This window comes from Arvicanthis niloticus, chromosome 20 (assembly GCF_011762505.2).
Source record: "Arvicanthis niloticus isolate mArvNil1 chromosome 20, mArvNil1.pat.X, whole genome shotgun sequence".
NCBI lineage: Eukaryota > Metazoa > Chordata > Mammalia > Rodentia > Muridae > Arvicanthis > Arvicanthis niloticus.
The window spans coordinates 22,878,558-22,893,535 of NC_047677.1; the positions used below are offsets into that span (position 1 = coordinate 22,878,558).

The 14,978-nt window shown below is 40.9% G+C and overlaps 1 protein-coding gene across 2 annotated transcripts in view; it reads left to right on the plus strand.

Moving 5' to 3' along the window:
- The first annotated feature begins 9,905 nt into the window (after nucleotides 1–9,905).
- The window catches only part of Dse (dermatan sulfate epimerase), a 52,750-nt gene continuing 47,677 nt past the window's right edge, over nucleotides 9,906–14,978 (plus strand). Inside the window, exons 1-2 of one of the 2 annotated variants that reach the window (XM_034524627.2) lie at nucleotides 9,928–10,029; nucleotides 10,894–11,099. In XM_034524627.2, the coding sequence (XP_034380518.2) occupies nucleotides 10,022–10,029; nucleotides 10,894–11,099 (214 nt within the window). In that variant the 5' untranslated portion in view covers nucleotides 9,928–10,021. Of the gene's footprint in view, nucleotides 10,030–10,893; nucleotides 11,100–14,978 lie in introns of both variants that reach the window. The other variant, XM_076917078.1, reaches the window with a different exon arrangement.

A 14,978-nucleotide genomic window follows, 5' to 3' on the forward strand; every position in this document is an offset into this window, starting at 1 on the left:
TGTGGTAATTTGAATATGCTTGGTCCAAGGAGAGGCACTATTAGAAGATGTGGCTTTATTGGAGGAAGTGTAGCCTTGTGAGGAGTGTGTCACTGTAGGGGTGGGCTTTGAGGCTCAGACTTTGCCCAGTGTGGAAGAGAGCCTCCTCCTGGCTGTCTGAGGAGAACAGTCTTCTCCTGTCTTCTGATCAAGATGTAGAACTCTTGACTCCTCTAGTACCAACTCTGCCTGCATGATGCTGTGGTTCCTATCATGATGATAATGTACTGAATTTCTGCAACTATGAGCCAGACCCAACTAAATGCTAGAATTTAGAAGAGTTGCCTTGGTTAAGGTATCTCTGCACAGCAATAAAACCCATACGAAGTCACTGAGAAAATGGGTTGTTTCACATAACGTGAGTCTGAATCTTCCTGAGTTTCTTGTCTTGTTATGTGTCCTTCCTGTTCTGCAAATTCTCCTAGTGACCTCTCCAGAGCTCAGCAGATGTCAATGCAGCTTGACCATATAGAATGCTATGGTAAATAATATCTTTTCTTTATAACAGAATGCCCAGACTCAGATATTTTGCTATATTAGCACAAAGAGATTAAGACGCCAGGGAAATAATGTGTTTGAACAATTCCCTACAAAACTGTGTGCGAGAGCTGTAAATTTTTGTAAAGAGAAGAAACATTGCTTTGTACCTGCATATGGGAAGAAAATCACATCTTAACATGAATTCTAATATTTTTGCAGCTTTCTTATTAATGTTTACTTATTGAAATATTGGAGAAATGCTTGAAGGCTGGCTTTTAAAGGAATTAAAAGCAAAGTTGACATCACTATACCCTTCTCATTAATGCTTGAAGTTATGAGTCACTGGATCAATTTGATGTTAATTCTCACAAATATAGAATTATCATTAAGTCACATACTCAATACCATTCTTAATAACAACACTCTTCTACTATCAAGATATCAAGTAACATTTTGTTTTAATTTGCTAGTTCTTACTGTAAGATGAGCTTGAAGTTTTTAAATGTAATTTCCCCTATGTTTAGATACCTTAGAGAAAAAAAAAAAACAAATAGAAACCAGAGAAGCCTGTTTTCCAGTTTTGTCTCTAACATTTGTATGAAAATATTACAATTAAATTCACTGTTCAGAGCGGTGGTTATTTAAAATTCTTGTAAATGTCATATCTTTAAAATTACTACTGTAAATTCTGGAGGAATTATAACATAGAGCCATTTACCTTTTAAAATCAAAACCCGTTTAATAATTATATAACTGAGTAATAGTTTTAACATTGAGGAAAACTCATAATTCTTTCGTTGATATGGTTCAATAAACTAAGTTTTAAAGATTCTTTGAAAATATAAACTTCTGCCTGCTTTTAAATTCTTACTTTGATTTATCCCATGGGAAGACATTGACCATCAAATAAATCTTTATTATTGAATTTTTTAATTCATATGTATTTATTTAGGTTTTTTGAGACAGGTTTCTCTGTGTAACCGTGACTGTTCTGGAATTTGCTTGGTTGACCAGGCTGGCTTTGAACTCACAGAGATCTGCCTGCCTCTGCCCCAAGTGCTAGGATTAAAGCCTTGCCTGGTTTTAAATTTTTGATCTTTATTGCAGAATAATAAAGTATATGTATAGTAAGTATACTATGAGAATGCTAATTCTCAAAAAATCTTATTTAAATGCTATGTGTGTATATGTGTGTGTGTATTTCAACGCATATATATTGATGAAAAGGTATGGGTATCAAATGTGAATAAGAGCTAAAAATATTTGTATCATTTTAGAGTACAGATGCTCTTGGGGATATCCTACACCAATGGCTTTAAACTTCCCTTGGCACTTCTAATGTAAAGCTAATGTGAGAACCAGTGGACAAGGCTAGTGACCCTTAGGGTAAACTGAACATTGAATATGTTTATAGAATTTGTGAAGACAGAATCCTGGCCCAACCTCTAGAGAATATGTCAACAGATAGCTGTATTGCTGGGTGGGTCTAATTTCAAGGGTACAAGTACTATGGACTATTGGATTCCCTAAATTCAAGTGTGATCCAGACCACTCAGTGTGAGTGTATTTGCAGAAAGGCTTTTAGGATGTATGTGAGGCATGCTAAGTCATAGAGGTGATGTCTTCTGAGATACATTGAGAAGATAGGAGAATGTTCCATGCATAGGCGATGAGAGAAGCCCACTCACTGTCTGTGACCAAGACTCTTGCCCAGAAACAGAATTGCTTAGAACTGTGACTTTAGACTTCCCACCCTCCATTATGGTGGCTGTATTTCCTAAAATTTTGTTTTGTTTTGTCCAAGTGAGAGACTAGGAGTCAAACATTCCCAGGTAGGCAGAGAGATTTAAAAAAAAAAAAAAAAAAAAAAAAGGCCATGACTAGGCAACAAACAAAAGAACTTTCCAACACAGTTGGCTTCCTCTCACAACCTGAGACAAAAGCCTAACAGCTTAAAACCAAGATCTGGAGGGCTTTTTCTCAGGCCAGTAGGCCCCCTACTGATGGCTTAAAGAGTCTGATCAAGGCATGTTTAACACAACAATTCCTGACCAATCTTCAAACTGACCAACCCTAAAGTAGGAGAGAAAGATCCTTCAAAAATTTCAGAGAGAGAGAGAGAGAGAGAGAGAGAGAGAGGAGAAATTATTATATATGTAATATTATAATAGTAGTAAATTATAATATATAACATAAAAATAATAGTAAATTATACATATGACATATATAGATTATATACAATGTAAAAAAATTTTTTTTTGTTCAGCCATTACAAATATAACAACTGTAATGAAGTAGAAATAGAATGTAGGTTACAGCAATCTTTAGTGTGTTATTCAGGGAAATACCTTAATGTCAATTTGCCTGAATCATGCAAATTTCCATGATTGGGACGATGGCTGATCATTGTTGTTTCTTTCCCTCCCTCTCTCCCTCTGCCTCTGCCTCTGCCTCTGCCTCTCCCTTTCCTTCTGTTTCTCTCTCTCAATAAATTGCCAATGATCAAAGAACCTTAAAAGAAGACATTATTTGTACTTTTTTGGCCAGTGACAAAGTATAAAGAAGTGAGAAAAAGAAAACTTTGCTAAGAGTCATGTGGCTTGCTTTCTCTCTCCACTCTACCATGACTAGCAGCCAGGACTGGCTCTCCTTGCCCACAGAGGCTAACCTAACTTCTTTATAAAACAAAAATACGACTAGAACTAATTTTAGTTTCCTTGATGATTCTCAACGAGATGTGAAGTGCTCCTAAGGAGTGCTGTTTTCCTAGAAGGTTATATGTGAGCTCTAAAATATATTTTAGCAGAAAAAAAAAAATGGCAGTATTTTCCATATGGCCAAGATTAGTAACCATGGACATACCAAAAAATAAAAATGGCACTATTTTTTTAAAATCACAATAATAAAAAGATAACAAAAAGGAGAATCACTGTGTATTCTTTGAAATTGGGTGAAAAAGGGCATGAAACATACCATTGGGTCACATGAAGTTGACAACTGCCAAGTATTTCTCTTCTAAAAGATGTTGTCAATACAAGATGTTCTATGCTTGATGCAAGATCAATAAAAAAAAAAATCTCCAAATTGCCTGTATGTGAAATATTTTGTTAATGCTTGTTATTTATCATATTTGGGCAACAAGATATGAAATAAAACACTAACTACAGTGTGAATTCAAATTGACTACTTCAGCTGGGCAGTGGTGGTGCATGCCTTTAATCCCAGCACTTGGGAGGCAGAGGCAGGTGGATTTCTGAGTTCGAGGCCAGCCTGGTCTACAGAGTGAGTTCCAGGACAGCCAAGACTACACAGAAAAACCCTGTCTTAAAAAAAAAAAAAAATTGACTACTTCAGCCTATACTGAAATCAAGTAGTGTTTTCCTCAAAATTTTGTATCCAATATACGTACTTAGATGGAAATATATCTGAAGATGAAACGCCTTCACAATATTTATATAATTAATAAACCAGAACAAAAGTGGCAAAGAAGCTTATTTTAGTAAATGCCTTGGTTAGTTCAAGAGCTTGTTCACAACAGTCCTGCAGAAGCATGCTCCCCAAACTATCCAATTTTTAGGACCAAGAAACCTTGAATACCCCAGATAGTATCATTCGATTGGCACCAGCCTGGGCATCAGAAGCTCTGAATGATCTCTAATGTGGCCTGTGGTTGGCAAAGTTGGAGACTTAACTTTACGTAGCATGGGCTCTAACTTTGGCTACAAATTATAAAGAACCATCTGGTGTCTTCAAAAGCATGTTGGACACCAAGCTTCATCCTTAAAAGACTTCACTGAGAACTTCAAAGTGCAGGACTGAGCACTGCCATGATTTTGGTACCCTCTGGTGATTCCACTATGTAGCCAGGAGTGACAGTTCCATCAAAGATTACAGATAACAAATCTGTAATGCTAGGGCCAGCTCTTACTACCATCTACTTCAGCACAAAATCCTAGAGCTTTAACTGGGATCTTACAACTAGTTCTAAATTGGCCTGATCTTAACTACTTTTAGCAATGTTGTGAGGTGGAGTATAACTTCCCTTCCTTGGATTCAGATGCAGCACCCCAACCCCCAGGAATGTTCTAGTCCATGCAAGACGACTCTAAAGGATGTCTTTTGCTAAAAGCCATAGGCCCATCTAATGCTGTGATAATAAGCAACTGTTATTGAATTATGACTGCTTGCCTGGAACTTCATATGCATTGACCTGTTTATCCCTTCAAAAAACTGGGATAAGAGTGTGGCTCACAACTATCTGTAATGAGATCCAATGTTCTCTTTTGGTGTGTCTGAAGACAGCGACAGTGTACTCCTATACATAAAATAAATAAGTCTTTAAAAAGAATAGACATCAGTATTCTACCAATAAAAAAATTGGATTCCAAAGATGTTAAATGACTTGCTTTCATGAAACCATATAGGCTGGATCTTGTCCTGGTTTTGTTCAACCTTAACAAGTAAGATCTTAACTGATAGTTGCATTACATTTCCCATCAGAGCACCCAGTGTGTGGGGGGGGCATCATCTCCACCCGAGACAGACTCTAATTTAATAAGCAGGCATTATGTTAGGAAATATGAGAAATGGCACAGAATAAAGAAGGCGGTCTCCAGCATGCAGGTGTTTACAATTCAATAAAGCAAGCAAGTACAGAACACAAAGAGATATAAAGTACAGTTTGCCTGGGCTATTACAGCTGGACTTGCAGCCTAAAGAGCAGATTTAGATGTCTTGTCATGTTGTTCTTAGAGGTACATGAGGTACATGTACTTTAATTACTAATGAATAAGTCTCTTCTCACCTTGCACATTTAGCATTCTAGTATTTATTTAGTAAGTGCAGTAGCGGTGCAAACCGTTAATTGCAGCGCTCAGGAGGCTGATTATGGAATGAGAACAAAAGGATAATGCAGACAAGCCTGATAATAGATTTAGTAGATGATAGAATCAGGTAACGAAGACAAAACTTAGACTGTTTTGTGAATAGTCCCTAACAGCACATGGACTTCCGGCAGCCAGCAGCCTGAGTATGAACTTGTCCTGAGAGCCTTCGGAATCTAAGGCTCGGATAAGTACACTTCACTGCAGAAGTTGGTAGACGTTAAAATGAGTACTCAATAATTTCCAAGTCGCCTTATAAATAATTGCTAGCAAAAAACGTGGCCCAATGAGCATTCATTCTTTAAGTTTCTTAGTGATGTCCATAATTCTTCATAGTTCCCCAAAACCATGTTTAAGAAAAAGATGAAGTATTTTAAGTTCTTTTGGTACCAGAAAGTCCAAGGAACATGATACTAGTTTTACTCCTTTGCTCAGAAATATCAATGATGATTTTTGTAACTGTAGGTAGGAACATGTTTGGTGGCTTAGAATAAACGACAGGTGATAGAAAATCATCTATTTGAAGAGTTAATTGGGAGTTATTGGAGAATCGATTTCCCCTAAATTGAACACTAACCTGCAGACAGGGTTTTTATGTATATGAGAAGTTGCTAGGTGCCAAGTGGCTTAATGGGTAGAGGCTGGATTTGAAATCAGCAAAGTGAATCACTGGTGTTATGAAATATAATGTGGCATGGGTGAGTGCGTGGGTGGCAGTATCTTTGGTGGGCCCATGCCAAGGAGTACTAAGTTATGCTACGAAACAGATCTGGTGTAAGAGGTTTATTGGGAGAGGGGAGAGGAGAGAGGACCTGAGGAAGGGATAGAGCAATGGAGCATCTGGCATTGGTGGGTGATGAGGTAAGCAATTGTTAAGTCCCCCAGTGCAATTGCCTGTACACTAACAATTGCTGTCTTGAGCTTTTTATGTTTTCAGAAAGTTCATTTCCATTTTCTGAATCTCTGTTTCTTTGCTTTCTTGTTTTTGTTTCAGGTCCAACAGCCCCTGTCACTGCAGGGCTATTACAGATACATGGTTACTATTTTCTTTCTGCTGTAATTCACTAATTTGAATGGCATAATGTTGACACCAGTGCTTGTGAGGATGAAGTAAGACACTCATGGACTTGCCTGACACATTTAAACATTTATCAGAAGCCTCAGGGAAATGTGTAGTGGGAGAAGAACTGTACGTCAAAGTCTCACGCTGGCTCAGCATGGCGTGGAAGTAATATGACTGTGGATGGAAGTGGCTGTTGCAGTTTTGTTGCAATGAAGACAAAGCTCAGGAAACTTGAATGGGTTGAATTAGCAGCCTCGGAGCAGGCTGACAGGAGAGCAACAGGTCAAGGCAGCAAAGCCAGGCCCAAATAAAAAAGGCTGGAAAAGCCCCTGTGTGTGTATGTGTGTGTGAGGAGGGTGGGGGGGGGATTGTCTCCCTAAAACCAAATGCTTAGAAATGAAGAGGGTAGGGCTGGAGAGATGGCTCAGTGGTTAAGAGCACTGATTACTTGTTCTTCAAGAGGTCCTGAGTTCAATTCCCAGTAACCACGTGGTGGCTCACAACCATCTGTGATGGGGATCCGATGTCCTCTTCTGGTGTGTCTGAAGACAGTGACAGTATACATAAAATAAATAAATAAATCTTAAAAACAAATTCTAAAAAATGTTAAAAAAAAAAAAAAAAAAAAAAAAAAGAGAGAGAAATGAAGAGGGTAAACTCATAGGCATACAGAACTCCAGGCAAACATGGCTCCAACAGTCAAAAAAGGATACTGTCTTGCCAATGACCCAAGGATGAGGTAACACACAAGTTTATTATGATAAAACAGTTTACAATTACAAATGGAGTAATTTTGACTGGAGGAGGAAACCTGTTGCAAGAACTGAAGCAGAGGCTCTGACCCAGATTGGTCAGTGAAACCCTCAAAGCAGATTTAAATATAGCTGAGTGAATTAAACTCAAGGTAAGAGTAGAAATCACCAACCTGTATTGTAGCTTGTGAGATATTTGGTAGAGGCATGTACTGGTCTAGAGACAAGAATAAAATAAGGACAATGAAAAAAGACATCTGAAATTATTTTATTCAAACACTAATGAGAAAGGAGTGCCTTTGTTTGATATAAATGGATATCAAAAGAACTGTTCTCTTTTTCTATCTTGTCTACAGTGAATGGATTAAATACACACACACACACACATACACACACAGAGAGAGAGAGAGAGAGAGAGAGAGAGAGAGAGAGAGAGAGAGAGAGAGAGAACTTGTAAGGAAATTATCTATTTCTCTAAGGCTTAACTTCTCTTGCAGAATCATTTACACTTCAGCAAGTAGTTTATGCTAAGGACTTCTGGCTTGAGTCAGCAAAAAGGGCAGTGGACACAGAAAGACTGAAAATAGACGTGGAGAGGGGAGATTAAACAAAAGCTTTGTTTCTAAACCCAAGACCAGAAACCTCACAGAAGCAGAGAAAGATACATCTTTCAGATGAATACATTTGTTACTAAAGTCACATCTGGTCACTTAAAATAGGAGGAGGCAATTTAGGAGAATTAACAAGAATTTTCTAAGTAGTCACTTCCTTTTGTGACAATGTTGCAACATCAAGAAAGTGGATTTCTGATGGAGGAATCATGTGCACGGCAGAGGATGGGATCACTTTCTACTAATCTCTCAACTGGGAGGACATGCCATGCAAATGTCCCATGCTTGGCGTCTTTTGACAAGAAAACATGTGCAGGTAATGTGGATCCTCCCTGACAAAGGTCCTCAGCAAGAGCATCCAAATTCAGTGTCATCTGGAAGTAGAAGATGACTGGCAACTTACATGATGATGAAGGATACAGATCTTCCATTCAAAGATTTATGTGTAATTAAAAATACACATAAATCTTTTAACAAAGATATGGCCTATGGAGTCCAGAAAACATAAATCTGTTTAGAGGTATCATATCACGGTGTTCTTTGCAAGGCAGTGTCATCTATAGCTAGATTTCCAGAGCAATGACATCAATCAAAGGTAAGTGGGGGTTGATGAGCACATGGCAGTAGGTACTACTATCTTTAAAAGAATTTTCAATCTTGTCTGCACCATTATGTTAGGAGTACAGAACATGCAACAAAGCAAAGGACTAGGCCAAATTTAGCACAACAGAACTCAACAGAATAAGATGGAGTGTCGGACACAAACTGCAATGAATGTAGGTTGAAGAAGGCCATGGTAACATCTGCTATGGAAACAATCAAACAAACACCTTAAAGCTTCAGTGAATTGTAATACAGAAAATGCTCCAAGGATACACTTCAGAACAAAGCTGGTACACAGCTTTCCACTGTGACTTTTAACTGAAACTTTGGATGCAGTTCTAGGGATCAGGTTTTAAGAAGGTCATTGGGCAAGGGAACGGTAACAGGGATGGATATGCACTCATACAAACTGAAGCATTCTCCTGTAGAGTCAAAAATAGACATACTGGGGCTGGAGACTGTAGCCAAGAAGGCATACTACTCTTGCAGAAGACTCAAGTTTGGCTCCTAGCATGCATGTTGGTTGGGCAGCTCACAATCATTCTACATCCAATTCTAGGTGATTTAGTGTCCCCTTTCTGGTTTCTGTGGTTACCTGCATTCACATGCATATACCCACAGGAAGACATACATGTAATTAAAAATACACATAAATCTTTTAACAAAGATATGGCCTATGGAGTCCAGAAAACATAAATCTGTTGAGAGGTATCATATCATGGTGTTCTTTGCAAGCCAGTGTCATCTATAGCTAGATTTCCAGAGCAATGACATCAATCAAAGGTAAGTGGGGGTTGGTGAGCACATGGCACCATAGGTACTACTATCTTTAAAAGAATTTTCAATCTTGTCTGCACATTATGATCAATCACCTGATTCATATGTCAGGTGTAGGGTTCCATTCCAAAGAAAGTGTTAAAAATCTTTATTAGCTGGGAGAGTCCATAACTACAAGACTACTCATTGGGAAGTTTAGTAAGCTAAACATTTTGTTTTCTCTAAAGTTACTTTCTGATTTGAGAAGACAAATGGAAATTAACTCACAATTATATACTACAGCTAGGCACTGACACAATTCATTCTACTAAAATAAATATCTCAACACAGTGCCTGACATATAGCAAACTTGCAATAAATATTAGCCATTTGTACTATATCTTTTGTTGCATGGAGTATTATAATAACTTTATTCTACAGATGAGACACAGCCTTTGAAGGTGACTTAGCTTCCTAAGGCCCCCAGTAAGCAGCAAAGTAAGGATTTTCTGAATATTGCTTCAAAGTACTACTCTAGCTAGAACTTTCTCACTACAGGTCTGACCAAACATCAGGAAGTTTATGTAAATTGGTGGTTTATCTGAGTCAGCATTTAAAAAGCCTAACAGTAGTATTTCTTTTTTTTTTTTTTTTTTTTTTTTTTTCCTTTTAAAATCTGTGATGAGGAACCTCTCTTGATTGCAAAATTTGTAACCTTTCCTCTAGCAGTGTGATTGCCTGGAAGCTTCCTTGGGTCTTCATAGTCTGTCAGGACTCAGAGCACATGGTGGCAAACTTAGGGAGAGCCCAGGTTGAGTAAAACCGCCCATTCCGATGAACAGGTAAGTGACTGAAAAAGCTGCCTTTTCATTGAATCTAGTAGATTAATTATCTGTAACTCTGAGGAAGGAGATCCAATCCTGGACTGGTTAGATAGCAGAGTTTGTACTGGATGTCTACTTTTTATTGAAAGAATAAAAACAAGTTTGGTGAATAATACACACACACACACACACACACACACACACACACACACACACACACACACACGATAAGATTAAGTTTCCCTTGTGAGCTGCAAACTCCAAATGATCATTCCCCCATCCTCTATCTTTGCTGATTAAAATCAGTTCAGTTTACAGGGTTCGTTGGCGGTAGAATTCCTTGTATTTTGCAGCTCCACGCTAGGCGACAACTGCTTCGGATTAGGTGGATTTTCCCCCTTTCTCTTTGGGAGTAAACTGATTCAGGAAAGGGGGGGAAGGGGGGAAGGGGGGAAGGGAAAGAGGCGACGGGAGCGTAACTATTTTGGAGCCTGAAGAGGGGATTGGGCACTAGCGTCGGTAGTGGGATTCTTTAAATTCTCGGCTTTCCTCTTCCAGTGCTTTAAATAATGAATCGGCCCCTCCTCCCCGGGCCTCCATAAGTTATCTTTCCTTTGGGTGAGATTCCAGAGTGGAACCTGAAGCTCACGGGTCAGGAGAAATCAGAGCTGTAGGAACCAAAGCGGAGGGGCAGGTCAGGGTGCGTGGGTTCCCGTGGGGTCCCGGCCGCAGCGAAGGCGGAGCCTCGCGCGGAGCCGCGATCTGGGGCAGAGAAGGAGGGAGCTTGCGGAGGTCCGGATAGGGCTGGGCGGGGGTCCCGCTCTCCCCCTCCCCATCCTCGCCTCCCGGGCTCTGCTGACGTAGCGGCTTCCTCCGCCCCAGGCTGAGCCCTGCCGCGGCCCGCCCTCCCTCCGCCGACCGTCTCCGCCCAGTCCGCAGGGCCGCCAGAGGTTGCAGCGGCGCACCCCGGGCGCGGCGCCCTGAGCTCGGATGGCTAGGCGCGCACGCTGAGGGCCGGACTCCAGGGGTCCGGAGCCCCGGCGCCCCACGGGGACGCAGAGAGAGAGGACGCCCGGCAGGACGGAGCGGTGAGTGATGGGCTGGGTTGGGCGCTGCTCTGATCCACTCTTGGAGAAGCTTCCCTCCCGTGGCTCGACGGGTCTTCACTGGATGGGTCCCTACAGGCCAGCTAGAGCCACGTCCCCTGCTGCGTGTCGATTTCCTTGTGGACTGAGCATCCCGGGCCAGATCCGCAGGCTACGTGATCTCCGACTGGGGTACCCAGCCCAGAGTCCAGTAAGACAGCTGCACTAAGATCAGGAGCGGATGGCGGGGATTGAACGGGCTCCCGGGTTTCCTGAGACCCCATAGGTTTGGAGATAGCACACCCTTGCATTCCCTTCCTACGCTACACCAATTATCTAGGGATGGCGGTGATCCTGTGCTCGCTTGCTGGTTCTGCCTGTGCAACCACCGCACCGCAAAAGCCCAGAAAGCTGCCTCTGAGTCACCCCAGCCACAGGATTCCAGGGCCCCTGCACTCCAACACCCCAGGGTGATTGGGTAACCTCAACTCGAGGCCGCCTGGGCTGATCGGGGGCTCGGGAGGCGGGTTTGACTGGATCTGGGGAGCGCTGTAAGCGATGCCACATGGGCTCAGAATCTGTCGGGGATGGATCTGAGCTAACTTTGTGAACTGAGAACTTTCTCATCTCTCCTTTGAGGCAGCGGCCTCAGTTTAGGCCAGCTGGCATTCATATTGAAACCTAATCCCTTGCTTCCAATGCAAGAAGTCTGCCTCGTTCACCTGGAATTCTTTAGGTCAGGAACTGACACGTTGGTTTCTAGAGAGAGATCTTCTAGTAGATTCTTGAAAACATTTGGTGTTTATTGCTGCTTAATCAACAATATCTTAAGAACGGAAGAATCTCTCTTCTAGAAATATTTTCATATTCTTTCACATTACAGAATTTTCACCTTTAATAATTCTCTCTTCAGTGTTTACATTTTCTTAATAAATGATAGTATTTGTGAAGTATAAAAACGATTCGTTATTATCATTTAAAAATTTTGTGTCTGTGTGGGAGTATATGTACACGCCTACAGTCAGGTACCTGCAGAGGTCAGAAGAGAAAACATCAGATCTGCCTGCATGGTAGCTGCTGTCTGTTTTGAGCTTCCTAATCTGGGTGCTGGGAACTGAACTCTGGTCCTCTACAAGAACAGACCTATTTGTTTGTTTGTTTGTTTTTAGAGACAGGGTTTCTTTGTGTAGCCCTGGCTGTCCTGGAACTCACTCTGTAGACCAGGCTGGCCTCGAACTCAGAAATTCTCCTGCCTCTGCCTCCCAAGTGCTGGGATTAAAGGTGTGTGCCACCACTGGCCGGCGCAGTACCAGTTCTTGCCCACCAAGCCATCTCTACTCCTTATGAGATGAAAAATTTTGGGTTAGGGATTTTGTAGATTTTGGGCTCTACTAGTAGAGAGAACTACAAAATGTAATGTGCATGGAGAGAGTAAAACAGGATCACCCTAGTGTTTGTTCACACATTACTGTTTTCCTTTAAGATCCTGTACGGACGTGCCCCCCTCCCCCCCCCCCCCTTTTTTTTTCTGTAGTAAATTCTATTCTACTGAAAAGGGCGAAAACGTTGGATTTAATATGTGACTTACCTTAGTAACCCTCCTTGTCCGGCTTACCCAGAAGCGTGAGTGTGGTATGTAGGACAAGGAGTGGGTACAGGAGAAACAGCCCCAGCTTTCTTGGAATGTCTTTGGCTGTAGGAAGAGAAATACATGACTAAGCAACATGGAGTGTCAAAAGAGTCCTTTAGTCACTGATTAGAATATGATATCAGTTTCAGTTTCAATAATTATACAAAACACTGGTCTACAGAGTACATTTTAATACCAAACAAGAAAGAGACAGTGAAATCATCTCGTAAAAGAGTGATTTTTTTTTTTTAAAGGTTCCTTGACAAGGAGGGAAATTGGCAGCAGGATATAATCTTTGCATGGTAGGGTTTTTAGGTTCTCTTCCTAGTCCTGCTGGCATTTCTCCCTCTGAACTTGGAACCTCTGGGGGTGGGGGGTGGGGACCATGATAAATGGTTGATGGGTTTGCCTGATTAAGTCAGTCTCATCTTAGTAAGCAGTTCTTGTGCGTGTGTCTGCTTTAGTACTTAGCAGTAGTTCACAGATCAGCTGGTGCTGTGCATTTCAGTGAGAGAAGTGGTGTGTCTGGGGGCAGGAGGTTGCAGTGCTGAGTGCTGTCCTGGAGGGACCTAGGGGTCATCCCTCACAGAAGTTTAGTAATGCCTTACTATAGAAAAAGAAAATTATTTCAGTCTCTGAGACAGTTTTTAGACAAATGCATTCTGGGATGAAACAAAGTTTTTTGTTTTTTGTTTTTTTTTCCCATTTCTTTATATTATTTGTGATAGAATAGTTTGCTCTTTATTTCTTCTTGCCTTGGTTCCTCCTTGTTGCATTAGAGAAACATATTTCTCAACATTATGATTCTAGCAGTGGAGGAAAAAGAGGGGAATGATTTGGATAAGTACATTTATTGAAAATCTTTGTTTTCCAAACAGTCAAAGACTAATTACTGCCTAGTTTAAATATTTTTTTTCAGCCATTAGGATGTCTCAGTCCTACATATAGTAAATATTTTAACATGCTTTTCCCTTCTGTTGTCCTAGGCTGTGTTGTGGCAGGCCTGTGGGGAGAACCAGAGCCTGTGATGGTGGGGACTGTGTCAGTGAATGCTTTGTTTCATTCCAGAGAGGGGCGGGGTATTTGCCATCCTAAGAGAGGGAAAGGAACCTGAGGAGTTTCTATGACCAACAAACCTTATTGAAAGAGTGTCTGACACAGGACAAGGCCTTCCCCATTACTGTATTCAGTGCCTTGAGCTTTTCTCGTATTGGAATTACATTATCTCTTCCTATCATGATTTGTAGACTAAAACTCTCTGGAGATCACTCAACTACTAGCAGATGTTTGGACTGGACAAGTGGAATCTGTATACCTGCAATCAGGGGTGGACATGGGAATGAAGCTGGTGTCTAAACCCAATGTACTCACAAGGGAAATTATCTTCCCATAAAATCTATATGATGAATGAGTGTCAGAGTGGGAAGCACAGGGCAGAAACCCAGATGCCTGAGGTGCTACATGCAGCTGTTTGCTGGTAGCAAGAAATAGAAATGGGTGTTTCCAAAATCCTTCTGTACTGTCCCATTCTAAATGGAAATTCTCTTTTAAACATTAGACTTGGTTTTAGAAGAAGATATTTCTATTAGTTTGATAAATAAATGTAGCCAAAGGCTGTTTCTTGATGTTTGTTGGTGTTTCAAAGCTCAGTATTATGTAGAAGGGAGATTTGATTAGCTGATGGTGAAATATTTCAGAAATAGAAGCAAACCAGAAAGTATTGGGCAGTGTGATACAAGATGGTCATTACTTTTACTAAGACATCATCTATAAATTCATTAGCATTTAGTCAGGCAGACCAGCTGTGGGGAGACAGATCAACTTTACTTGGGGTGATTCAAGGTTTATATAGTTTTGGGGATGGGGGGATTGAGGGAGTGGGGGATATCCTGGATGGACAAAGGTTATTGGCTAAAGGCTTAAGGTACCAAGATGCCTCAGGGGAAGCATTTCAGATCTTAGGTACTACTTGAATGGGTTCTTGTCCAGAGAAAGGAAGTTGAACCTATAACTAAGGCTACATAAAGATAATCTGTCATTTTGCATCAAGCCTAGAAGGCTATCCGGACAATGGTACATAGACTTGAACCTTAATTAGCATGGCAACATAGTACTCTTTCATTTTGTTCAAAGCATCCTATCTCACACTTTAGCCTAGTGGAGATGGACAGTGAGGTAGGTTCCTGTCTTGTCTTCATTTTAGTAGAGTGGAAATGCTGAAGGTAAGAGACATAGTCAATTTATAGCCAGTC